The following is a 14790-nucleotide window of genomic DNA, read 5'->3' on the forward strand; positions in this document are numbered from 1 at the left end:
AGAAAAAAAATAAATAAATGATTTTAATGTAACTTTAAAAAAAAAGATAGTCTACTTTTTTTGTTTTAATTAAAAAATCGCAGGAAATAAAACCAAAACACTTAGATGCCATAAGAATCAACAGAGCCAGCTTTTATGTGGGCGTGAAGACCACGCCCCTCTGGTCTCTGATTGGTTAGACGTCCATCCATTTCGTGACGTCAAAATCACGCTCTGTCCGTGGAAGATGTTATGAAATCCGTGCAATCGCAAAGATGTAGTTTAGGAAATGCCTGCCTTTTATTTCCATACTTTCTGTTGCTAAAGGATCACAGGAGCAGCTGTATTTGTCGGTACGTTGATTTAATGCCAATATATTTACACTATACTGTGTTTTTCGCTCTGACATGTGTTGGATGTTGCCACCGCATCCCCAGTATTGGAACAGGGGAGCCATATATCAGTAAACATGTGTATATATATATATATATAAAAAAGTATTATATAATGTCTATGATTTTATAGTTTGTATTTCTAGTCTCAATTACTGTGTTTACCTTTATTCTTAGTTATGTGTTTATTATGTATGCTTAATTACATGATAGTTATAGTAAAAGCTTATTATTCTCAGCATGTATCCATCTGCAGTTAATTTTAGTTTTCATAAAACCGAACAAATGCATGATTAATGATCAGTAATGATTTAAAGGGGAACCGTTTATTGCAGGTAGAGCGGCTGGCTCTAATAAACTGCTGTTTTTATTTCCATCCCAAGGCCTCATGAGTGTGATTCAGCTTCTCTCCAGGCTCCTGTGTGTCCTGTCCCTGGCCACTTCTGGTTCTGCTCTTCACGGCCGTAACAACACCGTGAGCCATGAGTACTGTGTGCTGGGAGCTGGTCCTGCAGGGCTCCAGATGGGCTACTTTCTGTCCCGGAGCCAGAGAGATTACATCATTCTAGAGAGAAACACAGGACCTGGGAGCTTCTTCAACATGTACGTGAAAATCTGAATGACAAAGGATGCTTTCTTAAACTGAGCTACAGCAACTTCAATTAGGAGTGTGAACTAAATGATTGCAAAATACTGCAGTAAAAAGGGAATATAATTGAGTAAAACATACATTTATGGTAGTTTTATCTAATGTAACATGGAACATAATTCAATATGTTTCAATATGCAACTCATTTGCTTTCAGTATCTTAACATTTATTTAAATAGGTTGCAAACTTTCTTTTTTGAAGCTGAACCATTGTTTCTTTACTGTATTCCTTTCAGATATCCCCGGCACAGAAAGCTCATCAGCATTAATAAAATATACACTGGGAGGCGGAACAAGGAATTCAACTTGCGTCATGATTGGAACTCCCTGTTGAGTGACAGGCCCGACCTCCTTTTTCAGCGAATAAGCCGGGAGCTTTACCCCAATGCTGATGACTTCCCACGTTACCTTTCAATGTTTGAGAAAGAGCTGGGGCTGAAGGTTAAATATGGAGCTGATATAGGGAAAATTAAAGCATCAGAATTTAATGGAAACCGAGGCTACATCCTGTCCGATCAGAATGGTGTCAATTATCAGTGCAGGTATAGTAACTACATTCATTTATTTTTATTATTTAATAATATTTTCCTGAAATGCCTTCATAACATGCTTTACGTCATTTAAATTTTTTTTTTGTCTCTATAGTGTCCTGTTGGTGTCTACAGGCCTTTGGGTTCCTCAGCAGGTGGATTTTCTTGGCTCTGACCTGGTGGAGGGTTATGAGTCTATTCCCACTGATCCTGAGGAGTTTAAAGAACAAGCTGTGTTAATCCTCGGCAAAGGAAACTCCGCCTTTGAGACAGCCCAAAGCATCTTGGGAAGAGCGAGCCGGATTCACTTGTATAGTCCCAGCCCAGTACGTCTCGCATGGCAGACACACTACGTTGGGGACCTCAGGTATTTAATTTAAATGCATTAAATGAATGTTTTCAAGTCTGCAACCAAAAATTCACAAGTGATTTGTGACCCTGGATCACAAAACCAGTCACAAGTCGCACGGGTATATTTGTGGCAATAGCCAACAATACATTGTATGGGTCAAAATTATTGATTTTTCTTTTATGCCAACAATCATTAGGATATTAAGTAAAGATTATGTTCCATGAAGATATTTAGTAAATTTCCTACTGTAAATGTATAAAACATGTATTTTTCTGAGTGAATGCAGCACAATCGCGAACATAAATGAACAACTTTAAAGGCGATTTTCTCAATGTTTTGATTTTTTTGGCACCCTCAGATTCCAGATTTTCAAATAGTTGTATCTCAGCCAAATATTGTCCTATCATAACAAACCATACATCAATGGAAAGTGTATTCATTCAACTTCCCAGATGAGGTATAAATCTCAATTTAAAAAAAATTACCCATGTGACTGGTTTTGGGGTCCATGGTCACATTTATGCACGTAGGATTAACGTTTCAATCCTATTCTTCTCAAATAATCACAGCACTAAACCTATCCGTGACCCTTCCACTAAAATCAGAGGGCACTGATTGGATGATTACAATCAGTGTTGCCAAGTCCCGTGGAATTGGGCTACTTATAAGTTGCTGCCGTGGGTTTATTTTTTTTATTGGTTAATCCCCCCACATTGAACATAGCCTTTGTAAATAATAATAAAATAATGCAAAACATAAATGTGCTAAATAGAAAGTTTAAACTTATTTCCAATATCGGCTAACAGCAGTCTCTCGCACATTCCTACTTCATACATTGCTATACTATTGACAATAGACCATTTTTGCCCACGGAATTTGGCTAATGTTAACGCACCTTAAGTCAAAATTTACATATCTTAAGTCAGCATGAAATGGAAGTTGTGATAGGCTTTTCTTCCATATTGTGAAGTATATCCAAGTAAAATGGCTTTTGGAATGAGAAAGAATGTAGGGCAGGACTGGATTTCGTCCTTCGGGAATTGATTGGATTGTAGGAAGTTGGGTGTTGCTAATTAAATGAAGGCAGATCTGAATGCCAGTTTGCAGTTTGTTGTGAGGATATTTAGGGTGTTTACACGAAAACGATGTACTAAACACGGAAAAGTTTTACCTTTGCTTTTTTTCCGCATACAGGCAACAAGTTGTCAAAACAATCCCAGTTCACAAGGATCCATGAAAACACTTTATTAAGCTGCCAGGCCAGTAGTTGGCGATGTCACATTAAACACTATGCGCCTATAGACTGAACACGCAATACGCTTGACGTCACGTTTTCACAAATTTACGTTTTTATAGTTTACATGGAGACGGTAACGTATCGTTTTTAAGACCTTTTTCCAGTGTTTGTGTTTTCAGGCCCTCAAAATGTCAACGTTGTGTAAATGAACGGCCAAAAACGCATGGAATGTTTTCAGTTAAAAATGGTGTCGTGTAAACGGCCCCTCAGTCTCGCCCTCCATCGAGACACGCATCTTGAAGAGAACAGATGTTGTTTGCAGGGTGCACGTGGATTTAAAAAAAAAAGATGACATGCATGGATCAATCATTTATAATAAACACTGCAACGTTCTGAATTCAAGTATTGTCCATTTTGATTTCATGCTGACTTCAACATTTCTGTTTTTTTAGGGCAGTAAATAATGAGCTATTAGACACGTACCAGTTGAAATCTCTAGATGGTCTAGTAGAGGGAAGACTGGAGGATATCGCCATTGTCCGTAGAGGAAAAGATGGTGGGAAAAGAAGAACAGCAAAGAAAAGTCGTCGAACATCGGTGGTGGGAAAGGAGCCGCTGTATTTAACTCTCACTGAACTGCTTGATGACCAGAATGGCAAGAACATTTCAGAGGTCACCGGTCAAAATCTGCCTGGTTACCACACTGATAACTTCTCCCTCAGACAGCCGTACGACCGAGTGATCCGCTGCCTGGGCTTCCGTTTTAACTTCTCCATTTTTGATGGGTAAGATTTTAACGATTACGTTTCTGAATGTGAATTATTTTCAGATTGACAAAGTATTTTCATAATTTATCCAGATCTGCGCGGCCGCCCCAAAGCAGCGGTGCCCGAGGCCGCTTGCCAGGAGTAACAGCCTGGTATGAAGGACGAGGGACGCCCAACATGTTTGTCCTGGGTACGGCAGCCCACTCCAGAGATTATCGATCGTCTGCCGGTGGATTTGTTCATGGGTTCCGCTACACTGGTAAGCATTACACCTCACTTAAGCATAAGATTTCACATCATAAGAATGTAGGTTATATTAAAGTTTCTCTGTTTTGCTATTACAGTGCGTGCTGTTCATAAAATCCTGGAGCAACGTTACCATAACGTTTCCTGGCCTGCTACAACATTACCCATCAGTCAGCTGCAGTCTTGGATTCTTAAGAGGGTGAATGAAGCCTCTGGACCGTACCAAATGTTTGCGGTTCTTGGGGACATTATTTTACTGCGAGGGTAAGAGATGTTTCAAGAGACAATATGTCATATCTGGGTATCAATCATTCTGCGGATAAAATACTCAATAAACACTATTGGTCAAAATTTTTGGTTTGGATTTTAGATTTTTTTTTTATGTTTTTAAAAGAACAAGGCTGCATTTATTTGCTCAAAAAACAGTAAAATCAGTAATATTGTGAAATATTATTACAATTTAAAATAGCTGTTTTCTATTGTAATATATTTTCAAATGTAATTTATTCCTGTGATATCAAAGCTGTATTTTCAGCATCATTACTCCAGTCTTCATTGTCACATGATCCGTCAAAAATCATTCCATGATCAAACATTTACTATTATTATCAATGTTGAAAAACAGTTGTGCTGCTTCATGTTATTTTTTTGGGAAACCATGATACATTTTCTTTCAGGAATATCTAATAAATAGAAAGTTCATTTATTTGAAATGGTAAATTTATGATGTTACAAAAGATTTCTGTCACTTTTGGTCAGTTTAATGCGTCTTCCTGAAGTATTATTTTCCAAACCCAAACTTTGAACAGTAGTTTAAGTCTTTCTAAACGCCCAGTGGACACAAAACTCAAGGATTATCCTTGATGTCATATTGAAGGGACTGTAATTGTAAGTCAAATGAAATGTGGCTGCTCTGAATCCTCCTTCCACAGGTCTTACTGTGAGTATCTGGAGGAGTTTCCCCTGCAGGCTCTGCCCCAGCTGTCTGCTCTGTCTGGTCGGCCTCTCTCAGATCATGGTCTTCTGGTCTTGGTCATGCAGTATGGACTGAACCGGACTGATACGCTCGGGCCCGGTCGGGCTGAGTCAGAATGGACCAAAGCCTGGAGGTCCAACTTCCTCCATCCCGTCCTGTATTACTACAACACACTACCTACAGGTGAAGAGCTTCTCTAACATGTTTTGTTGATCTCTCACATATGTGGAATTGTATGAGATTGTAGTGTTTTTGAGAATATATTTTGGACTCTCTGTTGATGTCCCACAGCCATGTACTGGAATATTAAAATAAGTGTGCTTTATGTTTCTATAGAGAAAGATATGAGACAGCGTCCAGCTGGCTGGCCACTGCCGCGACCCGGGGCCGTTCATCACATGGTCGAGGACTTCCTGACTGAATGGGATCAGCCCATATCACACAGCCAGCCTCTCAGACGCTTCCTCGAGCACTGCCTCCAGACTGACCTCAGGGCCTTTTATGCTGGTCAGTACGTACTCTACACAAATGTCAGACATTTAAGTGCCAATAATATCCACATTCTGGATGTTTTGCAATACAAAAGTTTGTATTTGCTTGTTTAAAGAATGTTATATTGTAAGTAAAAAATAAGGTTAAGAGAATGCTGTACTAACATTATTACCGTGTTACTAACATAATGTTTTAATCACGACAAGAAAACTGGACATTTTAACGTTTTAGGAACATTGCAACTCACTGTTCCCGTGACGTTTTTAGAACACACGCTTGTTTGCTGGTCTTACATCACTGTTCAAAAGTTTGGGGTCGGTAATGTTTTTTTATTATTTTTTAAAGAAATTAATGTTTTTATTCAGAATGTGACTGAAGTCTGGAGTAATGGCTGCTGAAAATTCAGCTTTACATCACAGGAATAAATGAAATATATTCAAATAGAAAACAGTTATTTTAAATTGTACTAATATTTCACAATATTACAGTTTTTACTGTATTTTTGATCAAATAAATGCAGCCTTGCTGAGCATAAGAGACTTTCAGAACATTAAAAAAACGTACCGACCCCAAATTTTTTTAATAGAAGTGTATATGCCAGAAAAATAACATTTGCAACTGTTCTTGCAAGACTTAATCATTTATTATGTGCTTCTATGTGTCCTTTTCCCTCAGAATCCTGTTTCCTTCTGTCCCTCACCAGTCGTACCCCACCCCTCTTTTGCCGCCAAGGTTACTTGAGAAAGCAGGGCATTGTGGGAAACAGCCACCTATGGAAACATGCCCGTGAGGCAGGACTCATGGCAGATCATCAGGGAGATGTTCCTGAAAACCTGAAACATGCTGCCGCTGCAGTCGTTTCAACAGTGAACTTTGACCTTTGAGGGGCATTAATGGTACCAAAGACTGAATCTGTTCTGCTTATAAAATCCTCTGTTCATCTACCTCCCACTTCTCATGGAATCTACTTACATTTTTATAGAAAACATCCCACATCCAGCGTGCTCAGATTATGATCAAACATAAGGTTAAATGTCAATGAAATAATGAGTATTACCTTGCCGTAGTTTTTATAAGCCAAAGTTTAACTTTATTTACTGTTTTATGGTGTTGGGTTTGGTGTTGCAGTACAATGTATAACTTATATTTTTATACTATTGTTAGAGTTATATAAAGTATTTTCATGTGTTGACATGCATGTACTTATATATTTAGAACTACAATAAAGACAACCCATCTCTAAATAATTAATTTCAGAAAGGAGTGTTTGTGCTTACTTTAGTATCACAACTAAACTATAGAATATATAATAAAAAATAAACGTATCATAAAAAAATAAAACAAGTTTAGAAAAGCGTTATTGTAGTCATTTTGTTATTGAAAAGACTGGAATATTAGAAAAGTAGTTCTCAAAAACATTGGTTCTGAAATAAAACCTAATATTAGTACAACAATTGTCGGAAAATGTGGGATTTTTATTTTTATTACATATTACATACTATGTAATATGTAATAAAAATAAAAATTCCACATTTTCTGACGATTGTTTCATGAATGTTGGATGAGAGATAGGTATGTACAATTTCTGAATTTGAAATATTTTAATAAACATTTAATTATTTAAATATGTATTACTTATTATTTTAAGGCATTTGAGGCCATTTAATTCAAACCCCTATTCTTTGTTTTATAAAATATAATAAGTGGGAAATCACCTTTTATGGAAATCAAGTCCGTACTCATTACGCTACCACCATACGTTCTCTGAACGGACGAGTCCCTTAACAACATCGATGCTGATTGGCTGTCTAGATCACGATGACTGCAGACTAAGCAATGCGGGCGTGTTTTACTAAAAAACAAGCGCAAAACATTGAAACTGCGCCATTTTGGCTCAATTGGGCTCATAGTTCACTGCTTTTTAGAACACGGAACAATTCATATTCGACCTCACAATATTAAATTGCAATGAACGCAAAAGCAGCTCTGTTTCTTTATTTAAAAACCCTCGCCTGAAATGCAGTCTTGAAGAATAGCGCTTGTGCGACAATGTTGCGTTAGATTTGTGCAACAGATACAGTTACATTCTGTTGGTACATGCTGACATTAGTCGAGTAAACGCCTTATTGATATGGACGTGTCGAGCCCACTTGTAGCCGCTGCCTCGGACGGCGAGCGGTCCAGTTCGGAGGGCGAGTACACGGTAGCGACCGGGCCTGCGGTGAGAGACCCCGAGAGAAGCGAGGGTGAGACGCCGATGGAGGCTGCTGCAGGTGCGGTCGGGTTCAGTATCTCGCGGCTGGACACGCTGAGCGCACTGAGACTCAACCGAACCCGACCGTCCGCGGACACGGACCTCCGGTATCTGCACCTGTTATGGAAGCCCGGTGAACTGCTACAGGCGGGACGGAGTTCACCGGGCAAGATCACATCGAGCAGAGTGAGGCGGCTTGGAAGAGCCCGGAGGAAAATAGGGCCCATTGGAAAAGACCTGTATGGTGTGTGTGTGTGTGTGTATGTGTGTGTGTGTGTGTGTGTGTGTGCATGAACTGAAATGTCACAAAATAACACATTGCAATTGTTACATCTTATCTAATAATAAAGATATATTTTTTCTTGGTGCTATACATGTATAGCCTACTATGTAAATGTTGGTTAATTATTAGACCATTTTGTACCACACAAATAGGTAACAGGAAGGAACAGGAATGCTCACCATGGCTGCATTTAAAAATACAGAAAAAACGCAGAATATTGTGAAATATTTTTTACTATGTAAAATTATGGTTTTCTATTTTAATATACTTTAAAATATAATTTAATTCTGTGATGCAAAGCTGAATTTTCAGAATCCTTACTCCAGTTTTCAGTGTCACATTATCCTTCAGAAATCATTCTAATATGTCTAATATTTGATTCTCAATATTGGAAACAATTTTAGCTGTTTAATATATATTTTTTATAACCTGCGATTACCTTTTTATCATGATTCTTTGATGAATAAAAACTTAAAAAAGAACACAATTTATTTCAAATAGAAATGCAGGCTTGATGAGCATAAGAGACCTCTTTCAAAAACATTAAAAATAGTAATGTTTCCAAACATTTGACCGGTACTGTATGTGTGTATATATATATATATATATATATATATATATATATATATATATATATATATATATATATATAAGCTGTTTTATTTTCTGTGATGTTTGTATTATTGAATGTGTAATTAGCTAGTGTTTAAAATCCTAATTTGTGTGATTTTTGTGAACGTGTTGACCGTCAAAACAGATTGTTTTTATTATTATATTCAGTTGTCTTAACCATGATCTGTTCTGTTAACCAATTCTGTATCGTTTTCTCCTTCAAGCTGTGAAGAGGCTCAGAGAAGCTGCCAACTCCAATGATATTGACACGGGTGAGAATCATCAGCGTGACAGTAGAGGACACACTTGATGCTAAGATTTGATCTACAGTGAAATTAAAGTCTGTTCCCTTTTTTTCCCTTCTAGTTCGTAGATTGCTGGAAGATGACACTGATCCTTGTGCTGCTGATGACAAGGGCAGGACGGCCTTACACTTCTCCTCCTGCAATGGAAACGAGAGTATTGGTAAGATAAGACAAAACTGATTGATTTGGGTATGTTCACCCAAAAATTGAAATTCTGTCATCATTTTACTCACCCTCATGTCGTTCCAAACCCGTAAGACTTTCGTTCATCTTCGAAACACAAATACACAAATGAAATCTGAGAGCTTTCTGTCTCTCCATAGAGAAGCTAGCCTCCCTTGGTAGATCAACCAATTCTCGCAGAGACGTAAATGACCTGATATTAGTTTAAACTGGTAATGTACTAACTACCTTAATTATGGAGAGTAGAGATCATGAATATTTGATCACAATCAAATTTACCAAGATAACCTTCGAACAGCAGTTACAAATTAAAACATTTACGTTTGTCCTTCAAGTAATAGGCTAGGTGCGTTAAATTATATTTATGTTGTCTTGCTGTACATGTCATTTTCTTTAAATGCTCTGTCTAAAAGTGAACAAAAAAAACATTTTAAAGCAGTTAAGCAAAACAAAACAAAAAGCGCTGCAAAGCACAAGGTCTGTTCCAAAGGGAGTCATTCTTTATACAGTATTAGTAACTGTTTCTGAACTCCCTGATAGTGATGGCCGGTTCGTGAACGAATCGTTCTTTTGAACCGGTTCTTTTTAGTGAACTGGTCGAACCAGTACACTAAATCGGACTGAATCGTTCGAAACAGTTCGCGTCTTGCGTCAGCGCTGATCCACAAGTTAAATTACTCACTTTCGGACATGCCTGCGTCCTGACAGTCCCTTCGACTCAAAATAAACCAAAATCCCGGAATATAGGCATATATGTTACTCCAGTAAATCCAACAGTTCACTGAACTGAGACATGTGCTGAGAGAAGTGATGAGCACGAGCTTGATACTGAACATGCGCGCACTACCGAACGTACAGGTATACAGCGGTTCTCGGACCACACCAGTACAGAACCGAGAACTGTTTCTTTCGGACACGTTCGATACGGAAAACCGATGAGCTGATGAGCTGAGCATGCGTGCGATTTTTTCAGAGGGACGAAATGCATGTTTCTTAAGTATTTTATTGAACATCAATAAGTGTAACAAAATAAAACATGTTAGAAACATGTTTATCACATAGGCTACTGCCTTTTCACTGTATTATTTTAAAGATTGGGAACAATGAATGGATTATAAAACTAAACATTTATTATTATAGCCTACTAAAACATTATTTTCAGGAACAGATAATTTAATTTCTAAGGTGATATACATTTTTGATGTAAACTCTTGCCAAGGTTTTAAAGGGTGCAAATTAAATGTTTATAATGTGTGAATCAAAACATAACGTATTAAACATACTAGAGACATGCATCGAGTTTTTAGTTTAGTCGACTGAATTAGCCTAGTAAGATTTCAGTAGTTTTCAGCTCACACACAGGCATATGCTACGGTTCGGTTCTCGAGTCAAGAACTGGTTGTTGCAGCAGTTCTCGGATCACCAGTACAGAACCGAGAACTGTATCTTTCGGACACGTTCGATACGGAGAACCGATGAGCTGGAGAGACTGCGCATGCGTGATCGCACCGTCTCTGAACCGAACTTTCTTTTGGCCAAGTTCAGCTGATGCTGTGTTTATACTGTCACTGTGCTGTGCTGATACATGAGCACGGGTGAACCAAGGACTTGAATGAGGGGCCGAATTCGGCGAAATGTAAGTTTATTTAATTACAAATAAAATAAAAATGATGAAGACCAGTTTATTCACTTTAAGACACGTAAAACATCCGCGTTTGCGCATCGCCTTAGGCCTACTACAGGGTTCATTTTCAAAACGTAAATGTAAGAAACCTATCCAAGATGATTATGACGATGAGGACTATTATTTAACTGAAGTTATGATTACAAATGCCTTTATTTGAATGTACATTTATCCGCCGGGATGATAGAATTGACGTCATTACGTGATGACGTAAAAGAACTGGTGAACCGGTTTTTTGAACCGGTTCATTGAAACGAACTGTCCGAAAGAACCGGTTCGCGGAAAAGAACCGGACTTCCCATCACTACTCCCTGAAACACTTGGGAAACGTCTTGATTTTACTTCCAGGAATGAACACGTCACAATATTCCTCATTTAAATCATTCCCGCCAAAGGCATACACAAGATAAATGGGCGAGACCTGGTTTAGTGTGTTGTAACTCACTGTAATGGTAAGGGGGTGTGGCATTTCGGAAAGACACTCGAAGCAGTTGACCAATCACAACACTCTGGTCCAGCCGACCAATCAGAGCACATTTGAAAGAGAGGTGATGTATAGAATGTGGATGGAAGCATGAAAATCTATTCTAATAGACCCCTAAAACAAAATTAAAACTTTGTATAATAGGTCCTCTTAAACATTTTCCATTTTCTCTTTCCATCTCCACTTTTAACAATGTAGTTCAGCTGTTGCTGAGTTATGGTGCTGACCCAAACCAGAGAGACAGCCTCGGAAACACACCACTGCATCTGGGTAACAATGTGCATTAGCAAATTTGTTTGGTCATATATTACTTTGCATCATTATGTATAATTAAATCTATATTCTAATAAGCTTACCGTGACTTAAATTGCCTTTTACAGCTGCCTGCACCAACCATGTGCCTGTCATCACTACCTTACTGAGAGGAGGTATGATTGATTATCTATGACGGAAAAACCAATGGATCTAAATCTTATTCATCCGAGATCTTTCTGATATCTCTTAACAAATTCGTAATAAATTTACATTAAGAACGTTCCCTCAGGTGCCCGTGTTGATGCTCTGGACCGTGCTGGAAGGACTCCTCTTCATCTTGCCCGTTCAAAGCTCAACATCTTACAAGAGGGAGACTCCCGCAGTCTAGAAACCCTCAGAGGAGAGGTCACACAGGTCATTAACACATGTCTGATGTACTTAATGCTAGGGCTGGGTATTGACACGAATGTTACGATTCAGTGCGATTTCGATTCACAAGCTTGCGATTCGATTCATTTAAATATACATCGGGAACATTATGTGGCAAGGACAAAAGAATGTCTCTCAAATAATGCGGTAAACTGCACAGTCAGTTGGCACATTACTATCATTTTAAAAGTTAAAATTATTATTGTATACAAACCTGTAAATTACACATTTTTGTAATAACATTTAAAATAACTAAATGTTTGTACTCCAATTAGTTTTTTGAAATAATTATAAATATTTAAATAGTGGCTGTCATAACTTGGTTTGCTCTGCTTGTTTGTAGGGATGCACAATATAGCCAAAATGTTTTATTATATATCAATATGGCTACTAAAAAATAGTAGTTATAATAATAATAAAAAAAAAAGTTAAATCAAAATATAATAAGAAATATTACTATTGTAATATTTCACTGAAATATATATATAAAAAACATGTATCTAATGAAAAAATATAGTTTTATTTTACATAACAACTGTAACATTTCAAAACTAATATTTATGGCTGTGTTAAATGTCTTAATTTTCAAAACGCAGGGAGCCCTTAAAGTGAAGCATTTACGAAGAACCGAACCGCTCTGAGACGCTGAAAACACCAGATCACAGTGCTTTGCTTCACTCTGAAACACGCAGCGCCAGTGCCGCTCCTACACTTCTGGGACAAAATCGTCAAAATGATTTTCCAAATGCATGATTCAATAACTAAACTAAAGCATGATAAATATAGTTTACCCAAGAAAGCTTAAGCAAACATACGTAAATACATCAATAATTATCTAAATGTACTAACTTTAGACTAATGAACATTGCTTTCAAAGGGCTTGACAGAACTCACAGGACAGCTTGCATGATTGAACAGGAATGTGTTTTTCTTATACATTTAACCATGCACAAGAACGTTTTGATTATTGATGTATACTGACACAAACTGAAAATTACATTTCATCATGGGGTGTTTCTAACGAAACACAGTTGACTAACATTGAACCTGGAGATCTGTATTTGAGCATTGTTGTTTTTTATTGGTTTGTCAAGGCCAAATATGCATTTTTGTAATATATTTAATTTTTACGTACTTCATTCTTGGCACATTTTCTTTTTTTTCCTGAATCAAGACGCCTATGCCACACTGCATGATGTCCGAGTCCAAAACAGTTATTAAATAAATATAAATCATTAAGTATTAGAAAAAAAAAATCATAATTTCCACTTGACTCCGCTAAAGTTGAATCCGCTTTTCTATTTGCATGTTATAAAAAATATGTTTACATTATAAAGTGATATGCTACTTAAAGAATCTTTGAGAGCAAGGGTGTTTCAGGGGCCCTATGTACCTTGCATAATTTGCTTATAGGGAGGACTGGCACTGCACAGCACATATATTTATATAACAAAATCACATTTGATTATTATTTGTACTAAGCCATATTGCGATTTTGTTTTAATTTTGATTCTTCTTGAAGCCTTACTGTCTACTATGAATCTCGCTTTGGGTAAATGCATATGCGTAATTGTAATAACTACATGGCAAACACAATGTTAATTAATATTAATGAGCCAGACTAAGGTTTCTAATATGTACATAATATAATAATAGATTATACTAGGCTCCTGTTGTACTGTACATGCTTGTATATATGTGCGGTATTGGAAGATGAACCAATGATCTCTGAATATGTCTGTAGATCATTCAAATGCTGCGGGCATATCTGAATATAATGGGACAGAGTGAGGAGAGAGAGAAACTAGAGCACATCTCAAACCAGCTGCAGAACACCCGCACCAGAAAGCAGGTACAGCTCACACACATCTAAGATCAAGCTGTAGAGCGCATGTACTCAGAAGTCAGCGTTCTGTTTGCATGTTCTGGCCGAAAACCGACAAATTGGTGATGTTATAACTATTTGAATTTGTAAAAAGTAAAAAAATACATATAAAATAGCTTGTAATAATAATATTGTTATGCAACATTACATTTAAAAAAAAAATCAACCAATAAGGTGCTGATATATTGTGCATCTGCTGAATCCTTTTAAGTACCGTTCTCTGTCTTTGATATCATTGTATCTTTGGGACGCTGTAATTCTTTCGTGTGATCCGCAGGTGGACGAGGTGACGGACCTGCTGGCCAGCTTCACGTCTCTCAGTATTCAGATGCAGAATATAGGAGACAGGTAGAGATGGATGGAAGAAAAGACGTGAGAGGATGGGACAACTGTGGCTTTTGTTTAGAAAATAGGAGAAATATTTATATATGATGACATGCCTACATGTATAACACCACTGTAATTCCGGTTATTTAAATTCAATTTTGACTGAGAACATGATGAATTGCCTTTTATTTTTGTTCCTGGAACAATTCCTTTCTGGTATGCCTTTATGGTAGCGTATTATGTCACTGTTTACTGTATATCTATTTGAAAGACAGCCAAATAAATTACATAATGTTAAGAGTGTATGTGGACTCTGTCTTTGATGCAATGATGTAACAATATTAACACTAAAGCATAAGCTGTGGATTTGCATATCGCTTGTATATAGTAAATATCTTTTATTGTCAGTTTTTTGGTTTGTAAAAAAAGAGGGCTTTCATTGTTGTGATACACTCTCTGGTCTCAAAGT

At 37.3% G+C, this 14790-nt stretch overlaps 2 protein-coding genes across 3 annotated transcripts; both read left to right on the top strand.

Moving 5' to 3' along the window:
- Positions 1–196: 196 nt before the first annotated feature.
- foxred2 (FAD-dependent oxidoreductase domain containing 2) lies at positions 197–6949 on the top strand. The gene is made up of 10 exons (XM_081367535.1): positions 197–332; positions 755–974; positions 1257–1562; positions 1666–1917; positions 3592–3924; positions 3999–4165; positions 4251–4416; positions 5085–5311; positions 5465–5635; positions 6296–6949. The coding sequence occupies exons 2-10, from the start codon at positions 760–762 to the stop codon at positions 6502–6504; spliced, it is 2046 nt and encodes a 681-aa protein (XP_081223661.1). The 5' UTR covers positions 197–332; positions 755–759; the 3' UTR covers positions 6505–6949.
- Positions 6950–7455: 506 nt separating this feature from the next.
- On the top strand, positions 7456–14692 carry ankrd54 (ankyrin repeat domain 54). Of its 2 annotated transcripts, none has more exons than XR_014030033.1 (8): positions 7456–8118; positions 8994–9041; positions 9136–9234; positions 11624–11695; positions 11806–11853; positions 11970–12094; positions 12706–13961; positions 14272–14617. XR_014030033.1 is itself a non-coding variant. In XM_081363498.1 (8 exons), exons 1-8 carry the CDS (start codon positions 7752–7754, stop codon positions 14344–14346), a joined length of 942 nt encoding a protein of 313 aa, XP_081219624.1. In that variant the 5' UTR covers positions 7482–7751; the 3' UTR covers positions 14347–14692. The 2 variants fall into 2 exon arrangements, 1 of the variants encoding a protein (XP_081219624.1); XM_081363498.1 differs by having other exon boundaries at positions 7482–8118; positions 13854–13961; positions 14272–14692.
- Positions 14693–14790: the final 98 nt, after the last annotated feature.

Source organism: Scardinius erythrophthalmus (genome assembly GCF_964197995.2).
Source record: "Scardinius erythrophthalmus genome assembly, chromosome: 1".
NCBI lineage: Eukaryota > Metazoa > Chordata > Actinopteri > Cypriniformes > Leuciscidae > Scardinius > Scardinius erythrophthalmus.

What these genes read in the sequence shown, in the direction of transcription:
- foxred2 (XM_081367535.1), top strand. Translation starts at nt 760, where the DNA reads ATGAGTGTGATTCAGCTTCTCTCCAGGCTCCTGTGTGTCCTGTCCCTG. An exon ending in GGTGTCAATTATCAGTGCAG is followed by an intron (nt 1,563 to 1,665) that starts GTATAGTAACTA and finishes TTGTCTCTATAG; the next exon opens with TGTCCTGTTGGTGTCTACAG. An exon ending in CCTCAGGGCCTTTTATGCTG is followed by an intron (nt 5,636 to 6,295) that starts GTCAGTACGTAC and finishes CTTTTCCCTCAG; the next exon opens with AATCCTGTTTCCTTCTGTCC.
- ankrd54 (XM_081363498.1), top strand. Translation starts at nt 7,752, where the DNA reads ATGGACGTGTCGAGCCCACTTGTAGCCGCTGCCTCGGACGGCGAGCGG. An exon ending in CATTGGAAAAGACCTGTATG is followed by an intron (nt 8,119 to 8,993) that starts GTGTGTGTGTGT and finishes TTCTCCTTCAAG; the next exon opens with CTGTGAAGAGGCTCAGAGAA. An exon ending in CTCCAATGATATTGACACGG is followed by an intron (nt 9,042 to 9,135) that starts GTGAGAATCATC and finishes TTTCCCTTCTAG; the next exon opens with TTCGTAGATTGCTGGAAGAT.